The sequence below is a fragment of the Rhinoderma darwinii genome, chromosome 8, assembly GCF_050947455.1.
Source record: "Rhinoderma darwinii isolate aRhiDar2 chromosome 8, aRhiDar2.hap1, whole genome shotgun sequence".
In the NCBI taxonomy this organism is placed as follows: Eukaryota; Metazoa; Chordata; class Amphibia; order Anura; family Rhinodermatidae; genus Rhinoderma; species Rhinoderma darwinii.
Genome location: NC_134694.1, coordinates 114,106,138 through 114,131,842, shown reverse-complemented (window position 1 = coordinate 114,131,842; position 25,705 = coordinate 114,106,138). Strand labels below are relative to the sequence as shown.

Sequence of the window (25,705 nt, the reverse complement as noted above, 5' to 3'; positions counted from 1 at the left end):
GCATCTGAAAAACGCACGCATTTTTACCGCCATTGATGCATTTTTAAAATGTGGTTGATGTAAAATAAGCAACCGCATCGAAAGACTCACCAAATCGGTGTAAAACCACGTGCGGTTTTCGGATGCTGTTTTTCGATGCGGTTCTAACTGCACCTCAACAGCAACATTAATTTTAAACTTACCCTTTTTCTTGGTCATGCAAGTTGCATGACCAAGAATACGGTATTTCCCCGATCCGGCTTGATGTTCAAGGGCTCCTGCACAGTACGCTGTAAGCCCCGCCCCTCTAAATGACGGTTCTAGTGGTCTCCTGATTTGCCGCTAGAGCCGAAACTCAGAGCAGACTGTTCTTATAAGAAAATGGGAGTCAAACAAATCTTGTAGGCCGCGTCCTCTGTTTCCTGCCGCTAATGAGAATTTCGGAAAAAGTGTCAGTCAGGATACATAAATGGCGAATACTATTTTTTCAATGCAATTACTTAAAAAACGACTGGAGTAAATGCCCTACAGTGCAGCACCCCAAATTAGATTTCATAATGATTGTCCGAACGGCAGATATTTGGGAAAAGGATCGAGCGTGTTAGATTTGAAAATGTCCATCTGCTGAGAGACTACAACTCCCAGCATATGTTGGTACATAGTGGCACTTTCTGGGCTACTACAGCTTGTAACAGACTGCTGGGTAGCCCAGACCAGGGGGCATACAAACTATAGAGGCAGCCCATACAGCTACTATAGGGCCCTTGGAAAGAGAGGGCCCAGTACCGGGTGGTCCCGTCCCCTTTGCTACTGGGTGGTGAGAACCAGTGCTGGACTCCCCTTCCCAGAGAAACTACATTGTTAGCAAACAAGGGCAAAAGTGGCCCATTGGTCATGTAAAGGGGGCGGAGGGGGGAATTAACACCACGCCCGTCTGTCCTGGGCGGCAAAAACCCGTCACCACAGTGAACGGTTCATTTTTATCTTTGCTGTGGGGCCCCCTCTCTTCTAGTAAAAGGTCACTGACTTCTACAGAAAGAAAGCTGCAAAACTCCAACTTTACAAAAGTGTCATTATGGGACTGACGTTCTCGAAAACTGTACATGGCGAATGTGTCCGCGCCTAAAAATCATTTCTACATGCGGATTTATACCATTCTAGTTAACAAAGCCGGCATGAAGAATAGATATAATTACTATTCTCCTACTAATGATATATCTGCACATCTAGTCACACACGGCGGCCGGGGTGTTACCTCAGATATGGAGCAGCTTTATACTGGGTGTGTATTTTTGGCCGGCAGCTATAACATTTTAATTGCCTGAATTCTGTATGTGTTCATGATTTCAGCAGTCAAAGACGTCATTTTGAGGGGCCGGGTCCCCGGTGATCACATGATCAGACCCTTCATCTCAGGGTTATGTGGGCCCTTGAGCAACACTCTGTGCCCCATGTCTACCCCACCCTCAGATTGACAAGTATTGAGCACGTTTACCCACCAAGCCAAGTGCCTTTAGCCAACTTAATGGTGTAAAAATGTATCAATTCTCCAGTGCGGAGCTGGTGTACCCCTCTAACTGAAAGACCTAAAAAGAGGCTCAGAGCGCCCAACAGAATAAAAAGTTAATGCCCCCCAAACCCAGTATGGTCATTATTGGGTTAAAAAAAACCTGGTTCTCACTCACAGACTCCACAAATAAACCAGTTGCTCCGTGTAATGACTTTCTATTGGCGGGAAGTGGACATGTGATTATTAAAAATGACCTTTGATTGATAGCTCCAATGATACAACCTTTGTGAAGTTTTATTCCTGTTACAGACCGCAGTCCCTCACACTTCATACTGGAAGCGTTCACTCATATAATGAAAGATCAGAGAAGATCACAGCGAGGGGGTAAAGGGTTAACGTGATCCTGAACCCCGAAGATGGAAATGCAACAAAATCAGTACTACGGTGAGTATAATGAATGGACTGCAGATGAAGGGTTAATGGACTGAGGCTGAGCAGTTACAGCACTATAGGGGTCTGTGGAGATTGGGATGAAAACTTGAATCATAATTGCTAAGTATGGAAAATTCTTCTAACAGGTGCTGGTAGGGTTAATGGGGGTATGTGGTGCAGGACGTTTTAATAGGGGGTCTGTGGTGCAAGATGGGTTAATAGGGATCTGTGGTTCAGGAAAGGTTAATGTTGTGGTGCAAGAAGGGTTAATGAGGATCTATGGTGCAGGAAGGGTTATGCAGGGTCTGTGGTGTAGGAAGGGTTAATGTGGTGCAGGAAGGGTTATTGGGGGTTTATGGTGCAGGAAAGGGTTAATGTGGGGTCTTTGGTGCAGGAAGGGTTAATGGGGGTCTGTGATGCAGGAAGGGTTAATGCTGTGGTACAGGAAGGGTTAATGGGGGGTCTGTGGTGCAGGAAGGGTTAATTGGGGGGGTCTGTGGTGCAGGAAAGGGTTAATGGGGGGTCTGTGGTGCGGTAAGGGTTAATGGGGGGGGGTCTGTGGTGCGGTAAGGGTTAATGGGGGGGTCTGTGGTGCAGTAAAGGTTAATGTGGGTCTGGTGCAGTAAGGGTTAATGGGGGGTCTGAAGAAAAAAAGGAAGGTTTGATATCCAATAACCCAAGAAATTTTGTGGACCGAATGCCACACCCTGCTATCCTAGTAATTAAAGCTGAAAACAAAAACCATCCAGGATATATCAAGCACTCACATGGGCATGTAATAAGAATAAATAATTTATTAATTGAATAGTAAAAAAAGGGGAAAAAGTCATATCACAAAAATCCCATAGGGAAATACCAAAAAGTGTGGTGCAGTAAGGGTTAATGTGGGGGCGGGGGGTTGTTGTCTGTGGTGCAGTAAGGGTTAATGGGGGTCTGGTGCAGTAAGGGTTAATGGAGGTCTGGGATGCAGAAAGTGTTAATGAGGGGTCTGTGGTGTAGGAAGGGTTAATGTGGTGCAGGAAGGGTTAATGAGGGTCTATGGTGCAGGAAAGGGTTAATGTGGAGTCTGTGCTTCAGGAAGAGTTAATGCTGTCGTGCAGGAAGGGTTAATAGGGGGATATGTGGTGCAGGAAGGGTTAATAGGGGGGTCTGTGGTGCAGGAAGGGTTAATAGGGGGGTCTGTGGTGCAGGAAGGGTTAATAGGGGGGTCTGTGGTGCCGGAAGGGTTAATAGGGGGGTTTGGGGTACAGGAAGGGTTAATGGAGGGTCTGTGGTGTATGAAGGGTTAATGTGGTTCAGGAAGGGTTAATTGGGGTGCAGGAAAGGGTTAATGTGGAGTCTGTGGTGCAGGAAGGGTTAATAGGGGATCTGTGGTGCAGGGAGGGTTAATAGGGGTCTGTGGTGCTGGAAGGGTTAATGTTGTGTTGCAGGAAGGGTTAATGGGGGTGTCTGTGGTGCAGGAAGGGTTAATGGAGGGTCTGTGGTGCAGGAAGGGTTAATGGGGGTCTGTGGTGCAGGAAGGGTTAATGGGGGTCTGTGGTGCAGGAAGGGTTAATGGGGGTCTGTGGTGCAGGAAGGGTTAATGGGGGTCTGTGGTGCAGGAAGGGTTAATGGGGGTCTGTGGTGCAGGAAGGGTTAATGGAGGGTCTGTGGTGCAGGAAGGGTTAATGGGGGTCTGTGGTGCAGGAAGGGTTAATGGGGGTCTGTGGTGCAGGAAGGGTTAATGGGGGTCTGTGGTGCAGGAAGGGTTAATGGGGGTCTGTGGTGCAGGAAGGGTTAATGGGGTCTGTGGTGCAGGAAGGGTTAATGGAGGGTCTGTGGTGCAGGAAGGGTTAATGGAGGGTCTGTGGTGCAGGAAGGGTTAATGGGGGTCTGTGGTGCAGGAAGGGTTAATGGGGGTCTGTGGTGCAGGAAGGGTTAATGGAGGGTCTGTGGTGCAGGAAGGGTTAATGGAGGGTCTGTGGTGCAGGAAGGGTTAATGGGGGTCTGTGGTGCAGGAAGGGTTAATGGAGGGTCTGTGGTGCAGGAAGGGTTAATGGAGGGTCTGTGGTGCAGGAAGGGTTAATGGGGGTCTGTGGTGCAGGAAGGGTTAATGGAGGGTCTGTGGTGCAGGAAGGGTTAATAGGGGGGTCTGTGGTGCAGGAAGGGTTAATAGGGGGGTCTGTGGTGCAGGAAGGGTTAATAGGGGGGTCTGTGGTGCCGGAAGGGTTAATAGGGGGGTTTGGGGTACAGGAAGGGTTAATGGAGGGTCTGTGGTGTATGAAGGGTTAATGTGGTTCAGGAAGGGTTAATTGGGGTGCAGGAAAGGGTTAATGTGGAGTCTGTGGTGCAGGAAGGGTTAATAGGGGATCTGTGGTGCAGGGAGGGTTAATAGGGGTCTGTGGTGCTGGAAGCGTTAATGTTGTGTTGCAGGAAGGGTTAATGGGGGTCTGTGGTGCAGGAAGGGTTAATGGGGGTCTGTGGTGCAGGAAGGGTTAATGGGGGTCTGTGGTGCAGGAAGGGTTAATGGAGGGTCTGTGGTGCAGGAAGGGTTAATGGGGGTCTGTGGTGCAGGAAGGGTTAATGGGGGTCTGTGGTGCAGGAAGGGTTAATGGGGGTCTGTGGTGCAGGAAGGGTTAATGGGGGTCTGTGGTGCAGGAAGGGTTAATGGAGGGTCTGTGGTGCAGGAAGGGTTAATGGAGGGTCTGTGGTGCAGGAAGGGTTAATGGAGGGTCTGTGGTGCAGGAAGGGTTAATGGAGGGCCTACGGTGCAGGAAGGGTTAATGCGGAAGCCGGGCAGCTGCGGGGATCAGGACTCCTTAGATCACAGTGCAGAGATCAGGGATGGAGGACCCACAATGCTTTGCAGGATTCAGGGCTGAGAACTACACTGCCCATAATGCCTTGCCCTGGCTCCTCCCTCTGTCTCAGTGACTCTCCATCTGCAGATAGAAGTGGGCATCGGGGCTCCGTCCTTATCCTGCGCTGCCTCCTTTGCGGCCTCCTGTCCCCTCATCTGACGCTATTTGGCTTTTGCGTTTCCCATCCGCACGTCCTGTGTGCCCCTCCCCCTGCCCCCTCCCCTCTGTCTTCCTCCACTGCCCCTTTCCCTCCTTTTCCCCCGCTGTCTCCTCTCCTGTCACTGCATCTCGTGCTGTCTCCTCGTCTATATACACTCTGCGCGTCCATTGTCCCCCCGTTATTTTCCTGTGTGTTTCCTGCCTCCCCTCTTTATTTCTTGCTCTGCTGTCTTATAAATCCTCCGCTCCCTCTCCATCTCCTCCTCTCCCGTCTCTTTCCTCAGAACTGCAGCAGCTGGTGGACTTGGCATCTCCCCAGATTTCCGGTCTTGGGGTGCATCACCCCCCTAGACAGTTAGTACTGGCCGTTTTGTTACTTTTACAATAGCAGTGGACCGTTACATCAGCATCTGGAGGGGGGGGGGGGGGCAGAGATGGAGGAGAAGCAGATGGTACCTGATTGTGCAGGGAGAGGATGCCACCAATGGGGGTATTGGTACAGTAGGTAACCGGGGACGGGGCAAGATAATTGGGGAAAGTATATTAGGGGTGCAGTGTTAAACTTTGAGAGGAAACTTAATGGGTGGAGGGTTTGTTGTGGAGTGGATTCGGGGCAGTATAGAAAGTTAGGGGGGTCAGAAACTCTGTACATGAAGGTGGCAGAGATACTAAAGAGCCTGGCACAGCGGAGGAAGCGGTCAGATAATTGGAGGAGGGGGCATAGGAGGAAGTGTAGGAGATAGTGGAATAGGCATAGTGTGTGCCAGGGCAGGAAGAGGAGGGTACCATGTGCCAGGGGCTCCAACCCTCTCTCTGCTTTCATCCCAGGGACTGCTGAAGCGATCCAGAAAGCCGGGAGCCTGCCAGGGACCCTCTGTGTACAGGTCAGTCATGCTGGATACAATGTATATAATGTGGATACAGTGTATATGACTCCTGTAGTAATCTGTATAATGGGGGGGGTCTATAACACACAGACGCCAATCTTTTTATATCGCCACCGTGATGTACATGTGTATTACTGAACTAGTCTGCAATCTGTGACTGTCCAGCAGTGGTGAGACTACAACTCCCATCATTCTATCAGGGCATTCTGGGAGTTGTAGTCTTCCCACCGCTGGAGACCGTCAGTTTCCAGACCTGCTGCCCTCTGACATGGATGTTGTCCAGCCGCACATGTGCATTGTGTATTGCAGGAATCCGCCGCGCCGTCAGTCTGTACGTGAGCAATTTCGGGTTGTGTCTGAAAAAAATGAAAGAATGTAAAAAATGTTGAGAAATTCCAGATGTCTTGTGTCCGCCTGTGCACTGCGGCCGGTGACGCTAATAGGCGTATTAATAATCTATAGAGGGGGAGGGGTGACGGTATCATGTCCATTGGCGTGTCTGATCTCCTCTGTAGACCAAGAAGAATCAATACGTTTTCGGTATCGTGGGGCCGGTTGTAGAGCTGGATTTGGTGATTTTATCTCGTTCACTGTAGAATAGCATTTTTTCTATTTTGCATTTTTTGGGACAATCTTGACCGCATTCGGAGCGTTTTAGGTTTTCGGATCAAATATTAAAGTGGTTGTACAGAATTAGAAAAACACCTGGCTGCTTTCTTCCCAAAAACAGCGCCACACCAGTCCATGAACATTGTGTGGTATTGCAGCTCTTGTCCATTTAAGCGAATGACGCTGAGCTGCAATACCACACACAACCCTTGGACAGACGTGGCGCTGATTTTGGAAGACATCCGTCAAGTTTTTCTAATCCTGGGCACCTTTAAATGCAGCCGTGCGGCCATAAGCTAGGCCTCATGTAGAACTGGTGCAGAGGGGAGCAGCTGCCCAGAACAACCAATCAGATCACTGCTTTTATTTACCAAGTTGCATTACAAAAATGAGAGCTGTAACCTGATTGGCTGCTCTGTGCTTCTCCTCTTTAGGTGTGCGCCAATTTTTAGATACGAGTCCCCATGTAACCAGTATCCATCGCCTTTGTAATTTCAGCCTTTTTTGTGGCTAGAATGTGTGTCACGCAACAGACTGGGGGAAAAAATAGCTGTGAACTCCTTTTATACGGCATCTTATGGTCTGGACAGTCTGATAATCCGGCACTAGTTTTCTGCACTGAACTTTCTGATAATTCGGAGGCTGAGCAGAGTCAGAACAGGACATGTTCTTATCAGAATCTCAGTAGTGCAGCCTCAGGCTTTGGGCCTGTAACTTTAGATGATCAGATCGCCGCATAGAAACCAAATATTAGAAAATGGTTTTCACTTAAGCAAAACCCCGAACTTTGGATTAGTCCATCCTCCGCCATTATCGACTGATGGCAGCGCTATTCTTGATGGAACCAGAATGAACCTCATTATAAATCAATGGAGTCTGTTGGTCGCTGTTCGGATCCGCGGTGTGAACGGAGCTTTGTGGGTGGAAACATCTTGAATCTCTGTTCCTAATGAAAGCTGTGTTGTCCATCTGTTTAATGTGCGGTGACGATCCGTTACAGATGTGATGGGTCCCTTCCAGGAATAAGCCAAATCCCCCCCCCCCCCCCCCGGAGAATCGCACATGATACACGTTACCATAGCAAGTTACAGTTTTTGAGGGGCCCGTCCGACTTAATGGAGCAGTTGTGGTCGGCATATACTGTTGTGGGGACATTTGCGGCTGGCAGACGCTGTTGCGGGGGTATCTGTGTAGCTATAATGGGGGGTACGTGAAGCTGGCATGGTGAGAACCTCAATGGCTAGCTTTAAGGAACAATGGGGCCAATATGGCAACGGAAAAAACTTGGATGGTGACCGCATAACATGAAATGCATAAAACTGTTGCATTATGGTCTGAAATATGTCAAACCGCTTACCAATGTCTTGAATGGTTAAAAGTTGGGTAGTGCGTACGAGGCGTCATTTTACGCTGCTGTTCTATTAAAAAAAAAAATATACACATTAATTGTCGGAAAATTAGGCCTCGGAAAAAGTGCATTCCACTTCTCCAGGCGTTTGAGGCAGATTTTGATAATTTTTTATGGACAATTTTTTATAAACTCTTTGCAGAAACACTTTAAGGATTTGCCAAATCTGCCTCAAAAACGGTTTTGAAAACCGCTGTGTGAACATACCCTTATGTATAGAAAGCGGAGCAGTTGCCCATAGCAACCATTCAGATTCCAGATTTTTTTTATTTTTATTCTAGCTTGGTTTCTAAAGTAAAGTGGTAATCTGGTTGCTATGGGCAACTCCTCCACTTGACGTCTGTTTTGATGGCACAATGGGGCACTTATCTGACATAATTGCGTTAGAAAAAATAGGGAATATTTATCAACAGCGGGGGAGGATTATATAAACTGCAACCAATCCAATTTCAGCTCATTTTTCAGAGGCCCTTTTGAAAATAAAAGAAGAATTCTGATTGGTTGTTATGGGAACCTGCTCCACTGTCTTCCCCAGTGTCAAGTCAATATTTTACTAAGGCCCCATGCACACGACAGCAAAAAACCTCCGTTTTTGCGAACCGCAACTGCGGTCCGCAAAAACGGAGCCATTCACTTTAATTGAACACTGACACCATTCCGTAGCACTACGGAAGGGTGTCAGTGCCGTGGAAATGTTCCGGGAATTATGGAACATGTCCGTTCTTTTGCATTTTGCGGGCCGTGCTCCCATACTTTGTATGGGAGCACGGCCCGAAAATGCGGCTGTCAGTCAGCGGCCGGCCGTGCCCGCAATCGCGGGCCGTGATTGCGGGCACGGTCGTGTGCATGGGGCCTAAGGGAAACCCGTCTTTTGATCTCGTACAGGTTCATTTTTTGAATAAATGTTCTCCAATGGGGCACAAACCTAATTTATCAACATATTTGTCAGTTTTCTGCGCCTGAAGTGGGTCAGTAACGTGTGCCAAGTACCTTGGCCTTACAGATCAGTGCTGTCTCAGACAAATCATGGAATTGTTGCCCATAGCAACCAATCGGAATCCACAGTTCAATTTTCCAGTGCTGTTTCAGAAATGAAAGCTGATCTGTGATTGGCTGATATGGGTGACAAGGCCCCTGTGGCAGTTTTGATACACAAGGCCCATCGTAAAATTAGTACGGGACATGTTTACTTGCGATATTTAGAGCTAAACCGGGTATAAACAACCGGCTGCCATTATTCCCCATCAGTCGGTGATGCCAGGCACCATCATAGAGGATCTCTGGGCACACGTGCTCCCTCCACTACACACTGAATTACCCCAGGGACCTGAGATCTGACTTTTTCCATCTACATATAACTCAATGGAATAAATGACGAGTGGCAGCAATGACCTGCTACACGGGAAACGGTCCTACTTAAAGGGACCCCAAACCTAAAATCTGTCATATTATCCATTACTCTATATAGGAGCATCTGATATCAGTCACACGTGTGGCAGAGACTCTTCTAGTCGTCCCATCAACAAATACTACAGTCTACCTCTCCCTGATCCAAAGTGGCTGATAACGGGGAGCAATAGATTACATTCTATTTCCCAGCAAATAGCGATAAACATAGATTTGAGTTTGTGGCCCTTTAAATAGTCCTGGAATAATGTTTCTTCATATAGTTATAAATATACGTTGTCCTGACACTGTCACCGTCTCATCTTGCCGTTCAGTCCCAGCGTGACCTGCGGTTTCGCAATCACCAGAGGCCCCTCGTTTCTTTAAAGCAACAAGCGCTATAGGACACGTGTGGTGTTTACCATGTAGGAAGTCACAAAAAGAAATGAAGCTTCGTATCTGAATGTCAAAGCCTTTGAGGACCGATAACTGCGTAGCTTACAGTTTATGTATAGAATTAGGCTATGTTCACACGGCTTAGCAAAATACGTCTGAAAATACGGAGCTGTTTTCAGGCGAAAACCTCCTGATTTTCAGACGTTTTTGTAGCAACTCGCGTTTTTCGCGGCGTATTTTACGTACGTTATTGGAGCTGTTTTTCAATGGAGTCAATGAAAAACGGCCCAAGAAGTGACATGCACTTCTCTTTTTACGCGCCGTATTTTGACAGCGACTCGTAAAATTACGCCATGTGGGAACAAAACACCGTAAAATCCATTGAAAGCAATGGGCAGATGTTTGTAGGCGTAATGGAGCCGTTTTTTCAGGCGTAATTCGAGGTGTAAAACGCACGAATTACGTCTGCAAACAGTGCGTGTGAACATACCATCAATCTACATAAAAAGCGGAGTGACTTTGTAAATACGTTACTAATCCTGAGTTACATCCTGTATTATACTCCAGAGCTGCACTCACTATTCTGCTGGTGGAGTCACTGTGTACATACATTACATTACTTATCCTATACTGATCCTGAGTTACATCCTGTATTATACTCCAGAGCTGCACTCACTATTCTGCTGGAGTCACTGTGTATATACATTACATTACTTATCCTGTACTGATCCAGAGTTATATCCTGTATTATACTCCAGAGCTGCACTCACTATTCTGCTGGTGGAGTCACTGTGTATATACATTACATTACTTATCCTGTACTGATCCAGAGTTATATCCTGTATTATACTCCAGAGCTGCACTCACTATTCTGCTGGTGGAGTCACTGCGTACATACATTACTTATCCTGTACTGATCCTGAGTTACATCCTGTATTATACTCCAGAGCTGCACTTACTATTCTGCTGGTGGAGTCACTGTGTATATACATTACATTACTTATCCTATACTGATCCTGAGTTACATCCTGTATTTGACTCCAGCAGAATAGTAAGTGCAGCTCTGGAGTATAATACAGGATGTAACTCAGGATCAGTATAGGATAAGTAATGTAATAAATGTACACAGTGACTCCACCAGCAGAATAGTGAGTGCAGCTCTGGAGTATCTGTGTATATACATTACATTACTTATCCTGTACTGATCCGGAGTTATATCCTGTATTATACTCAAGAGCTGCACTCACTATTCTGCTGGTGGAGTCACTGCGTACATACATTACTTATCCTGTACTGATCCTGAGTTATATCCTGTATTATACCCCAGAGCTGCACTCACTATTCTGCTGGAGGAGTCACTGTGTACATTTATTACATTACTTATCCTATACTGATCCTGAGTTACATCCTGTATTATACTCCAGAGCTGCACTTACTATTCTGCTGGAGTCACTGTGTATATACATTACATTACTTATCCTGTACATATCCCGAGTTACATGCTGTATTATACGCCAGAGCTGCACTCACTATTCTGCTGGTGGAGTCACTGTGTACATACATTACTTATCCTGTACTGATCCGGAGTTACATCCTGTATTATACTCCAGAGCTGCACTCACTATTCTGCAGGCTACTTGGCTGAAATCTCCCAGCATCCCCTGGTTTTTCAGTGTTTGCATAATGTGCAGTGCTGTCTTCTCGCTGTGTCCTGTATAGTTTTCTGATGTAGGAAAATTAAACTGCACTACAGGAACTCTGCAAAGAATAGATCTGTCGACCAGCCTTCTGACGGTTTCCAATGATGACCAGTAATTATGAACGCAGTCCTGGATCTGTTCACATCTGTGTTGGAGACTCTGTTCGAAGCCTCTGTTGCAAATTCTGTCACTTTTGCCAAAATATTAATCAACACAACGACAAAACCTACTATAAGTCAGTTTGGTCCGTCGGGCGCTGTTGGTGTCCTTTTTATCTCCATTCATTGATGAGTTGGCATTGTATACTGTCTCTCCTTCATGATGTATCTCTGGGTTAGTTGCATGGGGCCTCCACAGTGTGTCCCTCCCTTGTGCCCCCATTTTTGTGCAGCTACCCCTGGAAATAATGTATGTGCAGCCAAGTCACTCTTGTAGACGTCACCCCCCCCCCCCCCTTCTGGAATCTCCTATTGTGGAGTGAAGTTTTGAGCTGAATGAAGTCATGGACGGTGGTGTTTGGATAGTTGGAGTCATGTTTCAGGCCCTGGGGAACATACTAAGGTTATCAGCGGCAAATATTTTGACACGTTTCCAACGAAATGGGGAAAAAAGACAAGATCTAGAGCGCTCACATATCTGAGGAAGGGGTCAAAAAGACGGTGGCCACCTTAGTACCTTCCTCAAGGCTGTGGTTGGTTTGGCAGAAAAATGGTTGATAATTTGACGGCCTGTGACCGAAACTTAAGACACCACGAGTTTAACTTGTGAAGTTCAAAAAGTTTTTTGTTTTTTTTGGAAGTTTTTAGTTGGTGGCCGTCGAATTTGGTTGTCCCCGTTGAAACGTGGTTAGCTGCAAAGGGCCGATCCTCCTCTCAATGCACCATGTAATAAATACTTTGTTCCTTTTGATTGGGTGCCTGGTTATACTACATCTGTAGAACAGGTAGGTGTTTGACAGCCACCACCATCAGCCATATTGGCTTTCATGAAGGCTGCTTTTCTGTCACCTGGTCATATAGAGGCTTGACCCCACTCAGTTCTTCCTGGCAGTTATGTTAGCGGGATAACTCTTCCGTTTTGCTATGCAATGCTCGATTTGAATTTGTACCTGTAGTAACATGTCAAATATGCTGAGGAGTGTAATCCAATAGTCACGTCAGGAAGGAAGGAAGTAGCTAGCTTCTCCTAGTCTTAGGAATGCCTATATGCAAAATAATACAGTCAACCTCTGCATTGGAGCTTCTGACATAATTGACAAGAACAATAGTCCAACAGCGGACACCACAATAAAACACGTTGGACCCCATTATAAGTCATTGGGGTCCTTCGTGCACCGTTGGTGACTCTCGTTCGATGGATGTGGCACTCCGTCATTTTTTCTGCTCATATGACGGAACAGAGAAACGGAAATGACGCAGGTGAGGACTCCGTCTAAGATGAGATTGTTAACAAATGAATACAGCCGTTTATTGTACCCACTAAGACACGGACGGACCCTGGGCAGTTTTTGTTAAAGGGGTTGTCCAGGAAAAAATGGCGGCTGTCCTGTCCATGGGCTGTCTGGTATTGCATCTCTGTTCCATTGCATTGAGAGGTGCCGCGCTGCATGGCAGGACTGGTATCGCCGGGCCTGTCAGACTCTTCACCAACGGCTGGGAAATCTGGTCTGCGGCCGTAATAGTCGGTCCTAGATCTGATCTGAGGGACCATTGCAGCGTTTATTTCTGTCCTCTCTATAAACTTTATTTATACAAAAACCTCTGTCCCCGCTGCTGCTTGACGTCCGCATGTGGTGTCCTGGAGGAAGATGAAGCCGGGCCTGTGTATTAGTCATTTGCTGCACGCCGGGGGGAGGCTGAGCGGGCGATGAAGGCTTCCTGGGATTTTGTGGCGAGTTATCCAGTAAATAGGACGATGATCTGGGCTGGGAAAGACGTCAGCAGCTGCGACAGCGAGGAGGGAGACGGGGGTGTGAGGAGAAAAGGCCTCTGTCAATGATGGCAATGGAGGAGAATGCGGGGGGACGACAAAGCGATCAGTGATGAGGGGAAAAATGAGGAGGTTCAGACGTTCTGGGGCCGATATTATCCTAGAGGAGATTCTCCACGAGAAGGTCCCGTGAGGATCGCACCTGTTCTGTGCAGTCAGCGGCGGAGGAGCATGGACAGTCCTACAGCTGTTTGTCCCGTGACACCCGCCATGCTGTACCCTGACAGCCTGTGTGCCAGGCCGTGACCTATCATGTCTGTATAACAACCCTCGCCTAATGCACCGCAGACCCCGGTAGCTGTGGAACTAAGAGTCTCAGCATGTCCAGCGCTTTACTGGTCTTCAGGCGTCGGCAGCCTGTGGCGAAGCATGAGCTCCCAGCATGTTGAGAGTTGTGCTTCCACCACAGCTGGATAGTTACAGCCAATATGGTCAGTCCTGACAGGAGCCAACACTCAGCTTTCCCAGACTCCTGAAAGACTAATCTGCCTAATTATACAACCGGGGGTGTATCAGAATAATTAGATCAACTTGCCGTTTATCAGTCTGCGAAACAAAAACGATATTTCTCTAATTAAACGGTTTGATAGAAGTTTAACAACCTCAGAAGATGACTCAAGTTTTTGTACTTTTTACATAGATTTTTATTGGTGGTATATAGTGAACGGGGGAACGAGGGCTTTCCGTGTGACTAGTGTGAAAATTATTTCTTTACTTTTTATTATGAGTAACTTTAGCGCATATATATATAGTATATTGGCATTTTCCACCTATATCTGTTTTTTTGTTTTTTTTAACACAAAGATCTGATTAATATGACACGGAGAAACAAACCCTTGGTCTGGATACCCGCGTGCCTCCAAGCTTGTGCTTTGCTTCCTGACCACCCATATAAATGCCATCGCTGGCGGCAGCCGCTGGGTTGGCGCTGTGCGGAGCAGGAGAGGGTGCTCTGGCAGTAGTTATAAAATGCCAATCCAAAGCTGCGATATTAATCCGCTTTTTCTGGAGAGAATCCTGAAGAATCTGGTGCTGGGCTGACCTGTCGTTATGTTCTCTGCAGGTATTCTGACAAGCTCCGTGTGATGTCATCAAATGTCGTCAAAGCTGCTTCTCCATTGGCTAGCGCTGTGACAGGTAAGCATATTAGTAGGGGTGGTAGGGTGTTGTCTCCCTTAACCTCGACTCGTTAACGCTCGGATCGCTGAAAGGGTTAAACAGTTGAGAAACCAACCTGTCCAATCCTTGTCCCCAATGCCAAACCGAATCGGTGATAAAGTTGTCACATCTGGGGTAGATTCTAACCTGGTACTGACTGTTCAGTGTTGGCTGCTTTCTCGCTCTGCTGCATTGTCGGTAGGAGCGTGCGGTAGTCTAGAATTCACCTCCTGTCCAATCAGAGGTGCAGGCATGCTTTACACTGCAGCTTCGCTTCTTCATGTTGACTGTTGTGAATAAACTTACGTGAAACAGCAACAAAAATAATTGTGTGGTGTCTCCGGGGTCAGCAGTGTTGAATAATCTCTAGAGATCTATATACACTTCCTTTTTATGTGCTGCTTCTTACATGCCTGTCAGCCGCGGCCCCGGAGATCAGCCACAAGGCCCATATTCGTAGCGGCCATTATTGTTCATACCCCCGTCTGTTTCCGGTTCGTATCTTATCAAGTGAATTTACAAGGATTTGTTGGAGCTTTGCTCCGTCCCCTCGCTGCGTCCGGCCGCTGACTCACTTATTACAGAATAGCTTGGCAGACGGGCAGCTGTTATCACTCAGATATACCAGGCTGATCGCTGCTGTGGGATCTGGCAGGAAGGATTATTTTAACAAGAGTAGAAGCAGGGCAGTGCCCGGTCAGTGGCATCGGGTGCCCTAGATTTGGAAAAACTTGAAGTTAACCCTTTAAATGAACCCGGGGTCGGCCCCTGGAGATTAGGCTGGGTTCGTTTATGCACTCCCACGTAGCTGAGACCTCTCCTCTCTGATGTCCATAGGGCCTAGTAGGACATATAGACAGGGCTGGTCTTTGGGACAACCCCTTTAAATAGGATTATTAAAACCTATAGTCTAGGCAACGTCCGACACCTGCCAGATTGCAATGGGGGCACCTTGTGTCATTGCCCCCCTGACTGTCCCCATTACATTGTACCCAATAAATGCATCAGCATTGTAACATTTTACCTTCACTGATTCATTGTAATAGATCGCATACAAGTGTAGCAAACCCGCAGCTGTGAGACTTTAGATATGTACAGGTTTTCAGCCTCTGGATGTAAGCAAGGATATTCCCATTCAATGACAACAAGCAAGGATCTTGAAAAATGGTGAAGAATTGAGATGCAAAGTATATTAGACAGTTGCAGAACTTGATGCAATGATTTAGGGGTTTTTGACATCCTGGCGCTAGGATATGCCATCACTGATTGGTGCGGGTCCGGCCGATAAAGGGGCAGCAGCGCTGGTTTAATACTGCAGCCCCTTCACTGTTTTGTCTGCACAGCGGCGCCCCAGGCACTCGCTGTGCAGAGAATGGTCCAGTTCATGTTAATGGGGTCATACTGAAGTCCTGGTGACTGGGCGCGTTAAAGGGGACATATCACTAAATAAGTGCTGAAGCCCCTAAATTCTCAGGATCGTGAAGGGTCCCAGACGTTGCACCCCCACTGATCAGGAGGTGATGGTATATCCTAGCGACGGGGAGGAAAACCTCTAAACTTTATAAACGCAAAACTGGAAAACTCCTTGAAATATCTATTGACCAGAGTCTGAAGGGTTAACTGCAGCAGTGGAGAGCTGGGATACTTTCTGGCTCCTCTGTTAGGAGGTATAAAAAAAAAAAATGGAGAGACCTTATTTGAGCTTTATATTCAGCAGGAGACCCCCGGGGTGAGCATTTCAGGGGGGAGATTTGGCTAGGACCCGGCTGGCATTCACGTGACCCGGTGCAGTCCGGGCACCAGGAGCGGCAGCAGAAAATGTCAGACAAAGGACTAACACACGAGCACAAAAGAGGGATTGACGGAGGTCCCCGGGTGGCAGAGTTTGGGGGGAGGGGGTTATAATGGTGTCGGGGATTTCTCTGCAGTAATATAGCAATGCCATGGACCAGGTCAGGTGTGATGTCACTTCTGTGGGGGGTGAGACATGGAGAACAGGTGAGATGACGAGATACGGCCTCGTTACTTCTTGGCGAGATAAGGGGAGTTATTTGCAGCCCAGGCGTGGTTACCCTGCGGGGGGTGTGCGCGGATTCACCCTCCGCTGCAGCGTAACTAGATTTGCTCCTAAGGTCTCAGCAAGGTGAGTTCTTATTACAGTATATCCTGACAGGTGATGACATCATGATCTGTATGTATATACTGCAGTACACGCTGACCTATAACATGGCCGCTGTGTACTCCGTGCTGGGTCAAGGCTTCTCACGCACCTAAAAATGTTCTACTTGGTGGGTTTTCTGCTGAATTCAGTCATATTTTGTACAGCAGCGAGCCGCAGAACTACAACTCCCAGTATGCCCTGACTGCAGCAGACTAGGGATAGTAGATCAGGTCATAGAAGTCCTGGAGTTGTCGTCTTCTATTGCAAGTTTTCTGTTTCTGGGAAAGATGTGTGACAGCCGGTCTGCCCAGCTCCCAAGGGGGATGTCACCCAACTTTCCCAGACTCCTGAATGTCAAATCTTGCTATTTAGACAGAAGCAGGGGATAGATCTGTAGGTCGACTTTCAGTTCAGCAGTCTGGAAAAGATGTGTCAGTCTCCCTGTAGTAGAGGAAACAGCTGAAGAGAACTTATAAGAGAAGTAAAAAACTGGAGGACGTAGATCAAGGTTGTCCGTGGTTGTCAGGGCATGCTGGGAGTTGTAGTTGTGCAATAGCCAGAGCGGCACAGGGTGCATGCAGCGGCACAGGGTGCATGCAGCGGCACAGGGTGCATGCAGCGGTCAGTGCATGCAGCGGTCCGTGCATGCAGGGAGTGTTTGGTTTTTACTCTAGCCAGAGAGGCACGGGTTACTTGCATCTGTCAGCATGCTGGGAGTTGTAGTTTCACAGTTGGAGGGCTGCAGGTTGATGGCCACTGATCTGCAGGGTCATTTATAGGGAAGAGAAGATTTTTATTTATAGAGAAGAACCAAACTCTGTATAAAGGGGAAAAATATCGGAACATTAAAAATGTGTAGAAAGGTAAGAGACAGCGGAGCGGTGCAGAGTGCCCAAAGACCCTGAGACGTCCCGTGACCTCTGCCCCTCTGATTATCTGGGTGACTCGTATGGGGGCTCCTTGTAGAGGTCTCCTGTCTTCGCGCCTCCATCTGTCAGCTGTCTCTCCCTCTTTTTGTGCAGGTGCGATGGAGCTGTCTGTGGCGCAGTGGCTTCTCGTGGTCTGTCTGGTGGCATTCCCGCTCCTCTACGAATGGAGCATCTCCTTCAAGTACTTCTGCAAGATGGCGTTTTACAATAGCTGGATCCTGACGCTGGCCATCCTAGCCATTCCTATATGTGCGGTGAGGGGGCGCAATGTGGAGAACATGAAGTAAGTGATGGCAGCCTGGCCCTCCTATGCTCTGTCATCCAGCCACCAGTAGGGGGAGCTTACTGTATACTGTTTATACATTGAACTTCATAACACAGTATTCAGTGAGCTCCCCCTAGTGGTGGCTGGAGGCATTGAGAACTTTTTTTATTTTTTTATTTCATTTTATTTAAAGTGTTGCAAACAGGATATATTAACATAGGTTATCAATGCACAAACCAGACGATATAACAGAGCATAGACATCAGAAATATTTGAAGTGCAATAACAACATTTCCAAAGATGTTTACAGTTATAAACCAGTATTAACAATAAGAACAAAACGTGTTGCCCGTGCCACCTTACAGTACATGCTCAAAAACAGAACCGTATATAGCCAAGGCATTGAGAACTTTATATAACACTATGTCTATGCCGGGGATTCTTAGCTCTGAATCAGAAAAACTCTGCGAGAATTTCTTAATATATCTTTATTTAACACAGAAATTTGTCTTTTAAAAGGCGGCACATAATATTTAGAGTAGGGCATCGGGTGGATTTCCCAATACCAGTCTAGCTTGTGCTATAGAAGCCATTGAAGTTCTGATTGTGTGGCTGATGCAGGGTCATGGATCGTGTTGAGACCCTCTCAGCAACTCCAGATGCTCTAAGTCTGTCTAAAGTGGGCTGAGGGGAACGTTGCGTGCTGTACCGGTGTTTCTCTATAGAGTGTTATTTCTAATAAACTTGCTCACGAGGGGGAAAAAAAAGGAGATACGTCATATGCGGCTCGAGAGGTGAGGGCCACAGCGAAACGGGCCGAGGAGAGCCATCTGCAGGCCGCAGGCTGGCTGATTCTGCTCCAAGGTTTTCTTAGATCAGTCATATCGTCAGATCCCGGGGTCTTCACCATTGTTGTCTGAGAGGGTCCCAGCACTTGTTTTCAGCACAGATATATATATACACACGCACGCACATATGAGCGCTCGTAGATTTTATAAATGACACTTGTTATAGAACGCACCGTTATCTCAACTTTCATTATTCCATTAGTCCTCGCTACCGTGTTTCTAACTCCTCCCAGGGTTCTGACCATTTTTTAGCCCATCTGTTGACTAGATTATGCATTCGCTTGTTCTTCCCATGGAGTTTGACTTTATACTTATTAGGGTTTCATGATATATCTATACTATTTCGATAGCGTGCACCCTCAAACAGTTTAATACCGTTAATTCATGTATTTCGATAATAAGCTGTGCTGCGGCTCCAGACAAGTGTGCGCGCGCGCGGTCAGCATGATGCGTCTGGCGCTGCATTAATTAACGCCAGCACTGAAGACCGAGAACGTGGCGGGCGCACTGCAAAACACCCCCATGTTCTGTCCTCAGTACCGGCTCCGCTGCTCATTCGTTCAGTGCCTGCCGCATCACCTCATGCAGGTAGCGCGCGCACTTGTCGGGAGCGGGGTAATGGCTGTATTACGCAACCGCAGCCCTGCTCTAACGGCGGAGATCAGAGAAACCTCATCTCCGAAGCTTTTCCCCTGAATGGCGTTGAGCGGCGGCGCAGGCACTGAAGACAGAACATGGGGGTGGTTTGCAGTGCGTCCGCCATGTTCTGTCTTAATTGCCGCCACTCAGTGCAGCGCTGGTCGTATCACCTCATGCTGACCGCGTGCGCACTTGTATCACACAGACGCAGCACCGCTCTCATACATTCATGTGTTACAATGCTAAGCTGTATGACCACACAGCTTAGTATTGAAATACATGAAATAGCGGTATCTCACCGTCTGAGGGTGCACGGTATTGAAACCGTATCGAAGTTTCGATTCATCCCTAACACGAAGTATCTGTATCGAAGTCCAAATTCTGATATGGTGACATTCTGATATGCATCTTTCTTTCGGTTGCAGAGTTCTCCGATTCATGCTCCTGCATATTAAATATCTCTATGGAATTAAGATCGAGGTCCGTGGCTGGGAAAACTTCAACATTAAGGAGCCATATGTCGTCGTGTCAAATCACCAGAGTTCATTGGATCTGCTGGGTAAGAAGTACAGAGGTCAGGGCGAACTGAAAGCAGCGCAAAGAGGACAGAGGTGACAAGATAGGATTTACTGTGGGGTCATAGTATGGTTTTTGGTCATTCTGGGGATCACAAGGTCTTGTCTGCGGAATCATGAGTGTTAGGTGGCCAACAATCTGCATGACATGGAGCCCTTATAGTAATACATCTCCTGACTGGAGTCACTTTTTACCCCAAACGCTCTGTCATAGGGTAAAGACATTCAGGCTATGCTATGTGCAATGCAGGGGTTAATGCGTGGGTGGGCAATTGGGCCAAAAGCTGGGGGTCCGAAGCCCATATCTGTGGGTAACTGTACATGAGGATTACTGTAATCACCAGTGATGGGTGTAAATATTGGAGAGTCCAGAAATGGTTAAGTTATTGTCTTGTTTTCTGCACACACTCCAGGGATGATGGAGATCCTGCCTGGTCGCTGTGTGCCCATTGCCAAGCGTGAGCTGATGTATGCTGGCACTGCCGGGCTGGCGTGCTGGCTGGCCGGTGTAATCTTCATCAACCGTAAAAAGACAGATGACGCCATCAGCGTGATGACCGAGGCGGCGGAGACCATGCTGAAGGAAGACGTGAGCAGGGAAACCAGTGTGACTGGGGATTTAATTCCAGATGCCGGCAGCGGGCGTGTGGTTCAGACGGAGCTCAAGAAGTCTCCAGATTATTGCCACAGATTAATATATACTGGGCAATATGGAAGGGTCTAGAGTTCTACATACAGCAACGTTAATTAGGGAGTCACATTATTAACATTCCTTAGTATAGAACTCACTCACCACTTACATTCAGTACAGGATAAGTAATGTATGTACACCGTGACGCCACCAGCAGAATAGTGAGTGCAGCTCTGGAGTATAATACATTACATTACTGATCCTGAGTTATATCCTGTATGTACATAGTGACGCCACCAGCAGAATAGTGAGTGCAGCTCTGGAGTATAATATACGCTGTAACTCAGGATCAGTACAGGATAAGTAATGCAATGTATGTACAGTGACTCCAGCAGCAGAATAGTGAGTGCAGCTCTGGAGTATAATACAGGATGTAACTCAGGATCAGTACAGGATAAGTAATGTAATGTATGTACAGTGACTCCAGCAGCAGAATAGTGAGTGCAGCTCTGGAGTATAATACAGGATGTAACTCAGGATCAGTACAGGATAAGTAATGCAATGTATGTACAGTGACTCCAGCAGCAGAATAGTGAGTGCAGCTCTGGAGTATAATACAGGCTGTAACTCAGGATCAGTACAGGATAAGTAATGCAATGTATGTACACAGTGACTCCACCAGCAGAATAGTGAGTGCAGCTCTGGAGTATAATACAGGATGTAACTCAGGATCAGTACAGGATAAGTAATGTAATGTATATACACAGTGACTCCACCAGCAGAATAGTGAGTACAGCTCTGGAGTATAATACAGGATGTAACTCAGGATCAGTGCAGGATAAGTAATGCAATGTATGTACAGTGACTCCAGCAGCAGAATAGTGAGTGCAGCTCAAACATTACTTATCTTGTACTGATTCTTCAGAGTTACATCCTGTATTATACTCCAGAGCTGTACTCACTGTTCTGTGCATAAGAGGAGTCCAATCATTTAAATTACACGAGTTGAAGTTTCTCGGCCCAAATGCAAAATCTGTGACCGGGCACTCCAAGTTAAGTCCCTGGCAGGGATATAGGAATGAGGAGAGAAGTGGTAGTAGTTGTACCTGGTGCCCACAGTAGCTTAGAGGCCCCTCTACCGCATAAGACGTCAGTATATAACTGGCACACGGTAGGGGGACACGGTTGCAGATTTTGTATTGGGGCCCAGAGGCTTCATGTTAAACCTGTGACTATGGTTGAGATAGCGGACCAATTCTAAATAGTGTGAATAAAGCAAAAGCCTATATGGAAACCATGACCAGGAAGCCGTATAATGACATATTAATATGGAGACTCGATCTTGCACTTGCGTTACCGTTGTGGGTTTTTTACTGGTAAACTATGAGGAAGGCTGAAAGTTTAGTCTGATGAGCCGGTAATAGTAGAACATGGAGGGAAGTGATGGGACGTCTGGAAGGGTGTGATGCCTGGAAGCTACTTGATAGGTTCTCTGAAGCCGCGTTCTCTGTACCTCCCGATCCTAGGTGCGTGTTTGGGTATTCCCAGAGGGCACTCGAAATCACAGCGGGTCACTTCTGCCATTCAAACGGGGGGCCTTTCACCTGGCTGTGCAGGCACAGGTAAGAAGAACTTGATCAATAGGAGTGTAAAGATGGCTGAAGCTGTTCATGTGCCTTTATATTGGGGTGTCTGGACTGATCAGAGACATTTGGGGGATTTTTTAACCTTACATGATTTTTTTTTACATTGCCTGAAGCCTCTACCCACACACTATAGAGTTGATCTGGTCTACTAACCCCGCAGCTCTAGTCCCTATGGGCAATCGTGGTCTGTCACGTGACCTCCGGCACTTGCACAGACCGTGGCGTTGCATCACACTCTATTTTTACCTTTTTTGTCTGTTTTTTTTTTTTTGTTTTTTAGGTCCCAGTAATTCCAGTTGTCATGTCTTCCTATAAGGATTTCTACAGCAAGAAAGACAAAAAGTTCACTACAGGTGAGATACCGTGAATCGAAACGTTTGACAGGAACATGGTCGTGTGTCCGTCATAGTGACAGCTGTGACCAATTGCTGCCCGCAGGGATGAGGACCGCACGTTGCAGTGTGTACACCGAGAGCTGGCAATGGGCCTGGACAGCAATGGCGCAAGAGAGATGAGAAATTTTAATATAGTTGAGGGCAACATTTTTTCCGGGGTGGTGTAAAAATACCAGTAATGTTGCCAAAAACAATCTGATACCAGCTGTGAGTGCGGGAAAAAGACGCCTCCGCCTCCCATTGAAATCAATGGGAGGCATTTTCAAGCCGTTTTTTGGCGCGGTTTCCACGTCAAAAAACTAATCAAAGAACTCGGTGTGAACATAGCCTAAGCTAGCCATACACGTTGGGGTACGACCACACGCACAAGTAAAAACAGCTGAAACTTACTTCTTTTTCAGCCATTTTTGAAGCTGAAAACTTTTTTTCTTTCTAGAAGTTTTGTTTTTCTTTTGATACTATGAAAAACCAGTCCAAAAAAATGGCTCAAGAAGTGACCGGCTCCTTTTTTATGCGCGTTTTTGTTTTTTAACACTGGCGTACAAATACGCCCTGTCTGCACATAACGCCGTTTTTCCCATTGAATTCAATGGTCAGATATTTGTAGGCGTTACACCAGCGTTTTTCCATGCATGTTTCGAGGTCGTTTACACCCTGAAATACGCCTGAAAACGCTGCCTGTGAACATACCCGTAGCTGTATGCCACTGAACCCATTGATTTTGGCAGGATCAGCCGACCATCTAATGTGTATGGCAGATGTCGGGGCAGTGAAGGACCGGGCATGTTGAATTTCAGCATGCCCATTACTTTTGTTCGTTCATGAATGCCGAACATGCGTGTGTATGGAGGATTCCGGAGGAATGTCTGTCGGCTGAACGATTGTTTGGCCGACCGCTATCTCTAGTGTATGGCCTATATTATGATCGGTAGTCGCTGTCCAGGATGCTGAAATAGTTACTGCCGATCGTTTAACTTTCAGCACCCTGGACAGTGACTATTTACTGAGGTCGCCTAGCAACGCTCCCGTAATTACGGGTGCGCACACGTAGCCACCCGTAATTGCGGGAGCCCCATAGACTTCTATGTGCTGCCCGTGCCGTAATTACGGCCTGAAATAGGACATGTTCTATCTTTTTCAACAGCCCGGGCACCTTCCCGTAACCATATGGGGAGGTACCAGTGGCCAATAGAAGTCTATGGGCCCGTAATTACGGGAGTTTTTACGGTCGTGTGCATGGGGCCTAATTGATTACTCTCCCTGTGTACACACCCATTCATGGAAGATCTTTAAATCATTGTGGAAGCAGGACTCACAGACTTTCTCTGAGTGGGTTGGGGAAGCAGGACTCGCAGGCTTTCTCTGAGTGGGTGGGACTCGCAGGCTTTCTCTGAGTGGGTGGGACTCGCAGGCTTTCTCTGAGTGGGTGGGACTCGCAGGCTTTCTCTGAGTGGGTGGGACTCGCAGGCTTTCTCTGAGTGGGTGGGACTCGCAGGCTTTCTCTGAGTGGGTGGGACTCGCAGGCTTTCTCTGAGTGGGTGGGACTCGCAGGCTTTCTCTGAGTGGGTGGGACTCGCAGGCTTTCTCTGAGTGGGTGGGACTCGCAGGCTTTCTCTGAGTGGGTGGGACTCGCAGGCTTTCTCTGAGTGGGTGGGACTCGCAGGCTTTCTCTGAGTGGGTGGGACTCGCAGGCTTTCTCTGAGTGGGTGGGACTCGCAGGCTTTCTCTGAGTGGGTGGGACTCGCAGGCTTTCTCTGAGTGGGTGGGACTCGCAGGCTTTCTCTGAGTGGGTGGGACTCGCAGGCTTTCTGTTAGAGTCCTGGCTGCATAAATACAGTTTTTTTACTTGGAAATAGTGAATGAAGCCATATAAAATGATATATACCCGAGCGCTCCCTCTCCCCCTCTCTTATGCTGCGCTCTGATAGGAGACCTGGCAGATTTACTTTAACACTTGACCGTGTCTGTTTACAGGAGAAGATATTTGGGCTGCAGCTCTGCTAATATGCTTTTCTATACTAATTCTTACCTTCTCTGCAGTTAACATGCCGCCCTCTCTCTTTCAGGAAAGTGTGCTGTGCAGATTCTCCCAGGCGTGTCCACTAGGGGGCTGTGTGCTGACGACGTCCCTGATCTTGCTGATAAAGTCCGGGGGTTGATGATTGAGGCATTCACTCAAATTTCAAATGAACGCCCAGGAAAAGAGCCTGGGGGTGGACATTGATCCCTCTTCCACCACCCTTCATTGTCATCCTTGGCCAGGGTACCACCTCCCCACCCCCTATTCAGGAGAAATCCAAAAGAGTTCCATTAGAGAGAGAGGAGAGAGCAAGATCACCATCCAAGGAGCCTATCAAACCACAAAACAAAGACCGATGCTTCAATCATAGATGAGTTCTGATAGGGTTAACATCTACGTGAGAAACCGGGAGGAACCTACGTTTTGTTTTTTTTTGCGTGTTTTTTTTTGTTTTGTGTTTTTTGTTTTTTTTTTGGGGAAAGGAGAGAAGCTTTGTAGCCAATGTTTTTTTTTTTTTAAACGATCAACATTCCCTTCAAACCGAGTTGTTACCTGCAAGACGGAAGAGGATGACGTTATATTGGCAGAAGGTTCGCAAAGATACTGAGAGTGGATTGTGGGTTTGGCCGCATGTATGGACAGTACCCGGGGGATAGGGACTGTCCGAGAAATGGAGCGGTGGGGTTCATGCAGATGATTAGTGGTTGACTTAATAGACCCAGTAGAGCGCTCCATCGTTGGGTTCATGCCTTGCCCTAGACTGTAGGAAAATGTATATAAAATATGACAGCTATGTCTGCGGCCATCCAGACAGTAAGGGGTTAAATGAAGGGAACGCGGCCGGTTGGGTAGTCTTAGGAGAGAGGATCGTATGACCTTCCATTACTGGGGGGGAGATGGGTTTGTCAGTACGAGGAGCCGCTCGATGGTGATATTTATGAGGGGGTGCCTTAACTGTATTTATATTTATTTGTGAGGCCGGTGCTGCGCCCGCCACCTCTCCTGTCCTCACCGGCTCCCCTCTCTTCTCTCTCCTCGGCTCTCTGTTCAGGAACCATTTTCCAGGAATGGGGTAGGCCAGTTCTATAGGGTAGAGGATGTCGAGCATTGCCCTATTCAACTGCCTTCTTCAGCCTTCCATCT

The 25,705-nt window shown here is 47.4% G+C and overlaps 1 protein-coding gene across 3 annotated transcripts; it reads left to right on the top strand.

Moving 5' to 3' along the window:
• The first annotated feature begins 1,859 nt into the window (after positions 1-1,859).
• On the top strand, positions 1,860-25,000 carry AGPAT1 (1-acylglycerol-3-phosphate O-acyltransferase 1). Of its 3 annotated transcripts, XM_075836464.1 has the most exons (10): positions 4,835-4,854; positions 5,205-5,274; positions 5,749-5,804; positions 14,359-14,432; positions 17,637-17,826; positions 19,721-19,854; positions 20,284-20,459; positions 22,028-22,123; positions 22,428-22,500; positions 24,609-25,000. In XM_075836464.1, exons 4-10 carry the CDS (start codon positions 14,381-14,383, stop codon positions 24,764-24,766), a joined length of 879 nt encoding a protein of 292 aa, XP_075692579.1. In that variant the 5' UTR covers positions 4,835-4,854; positions 5,205-5,274; positions 5,749-5,804; positions 14,359-14,380; the 3' UTR covers positions 24,767-25,000. The 3 variants fall into 3 exon arrangements, with proteins under 3 accessions (XP_075692580.1, XP_075692579.1, XP_075692581.1); XM_075836465.1 differs by lacking the exons at positions 4,835-4,854; positions 5,205-5,274 and adding an exon at positions 1,860-1,933; XM_075836466.1 differs by lacking the exons at positions 4,835-4,854; positions 5,205-5,274 and adding an exon at positions 5,401-5,425.
• The last annotated feature ends 705 nt before the right edge of the window (positions 25,001-25,705 follow it).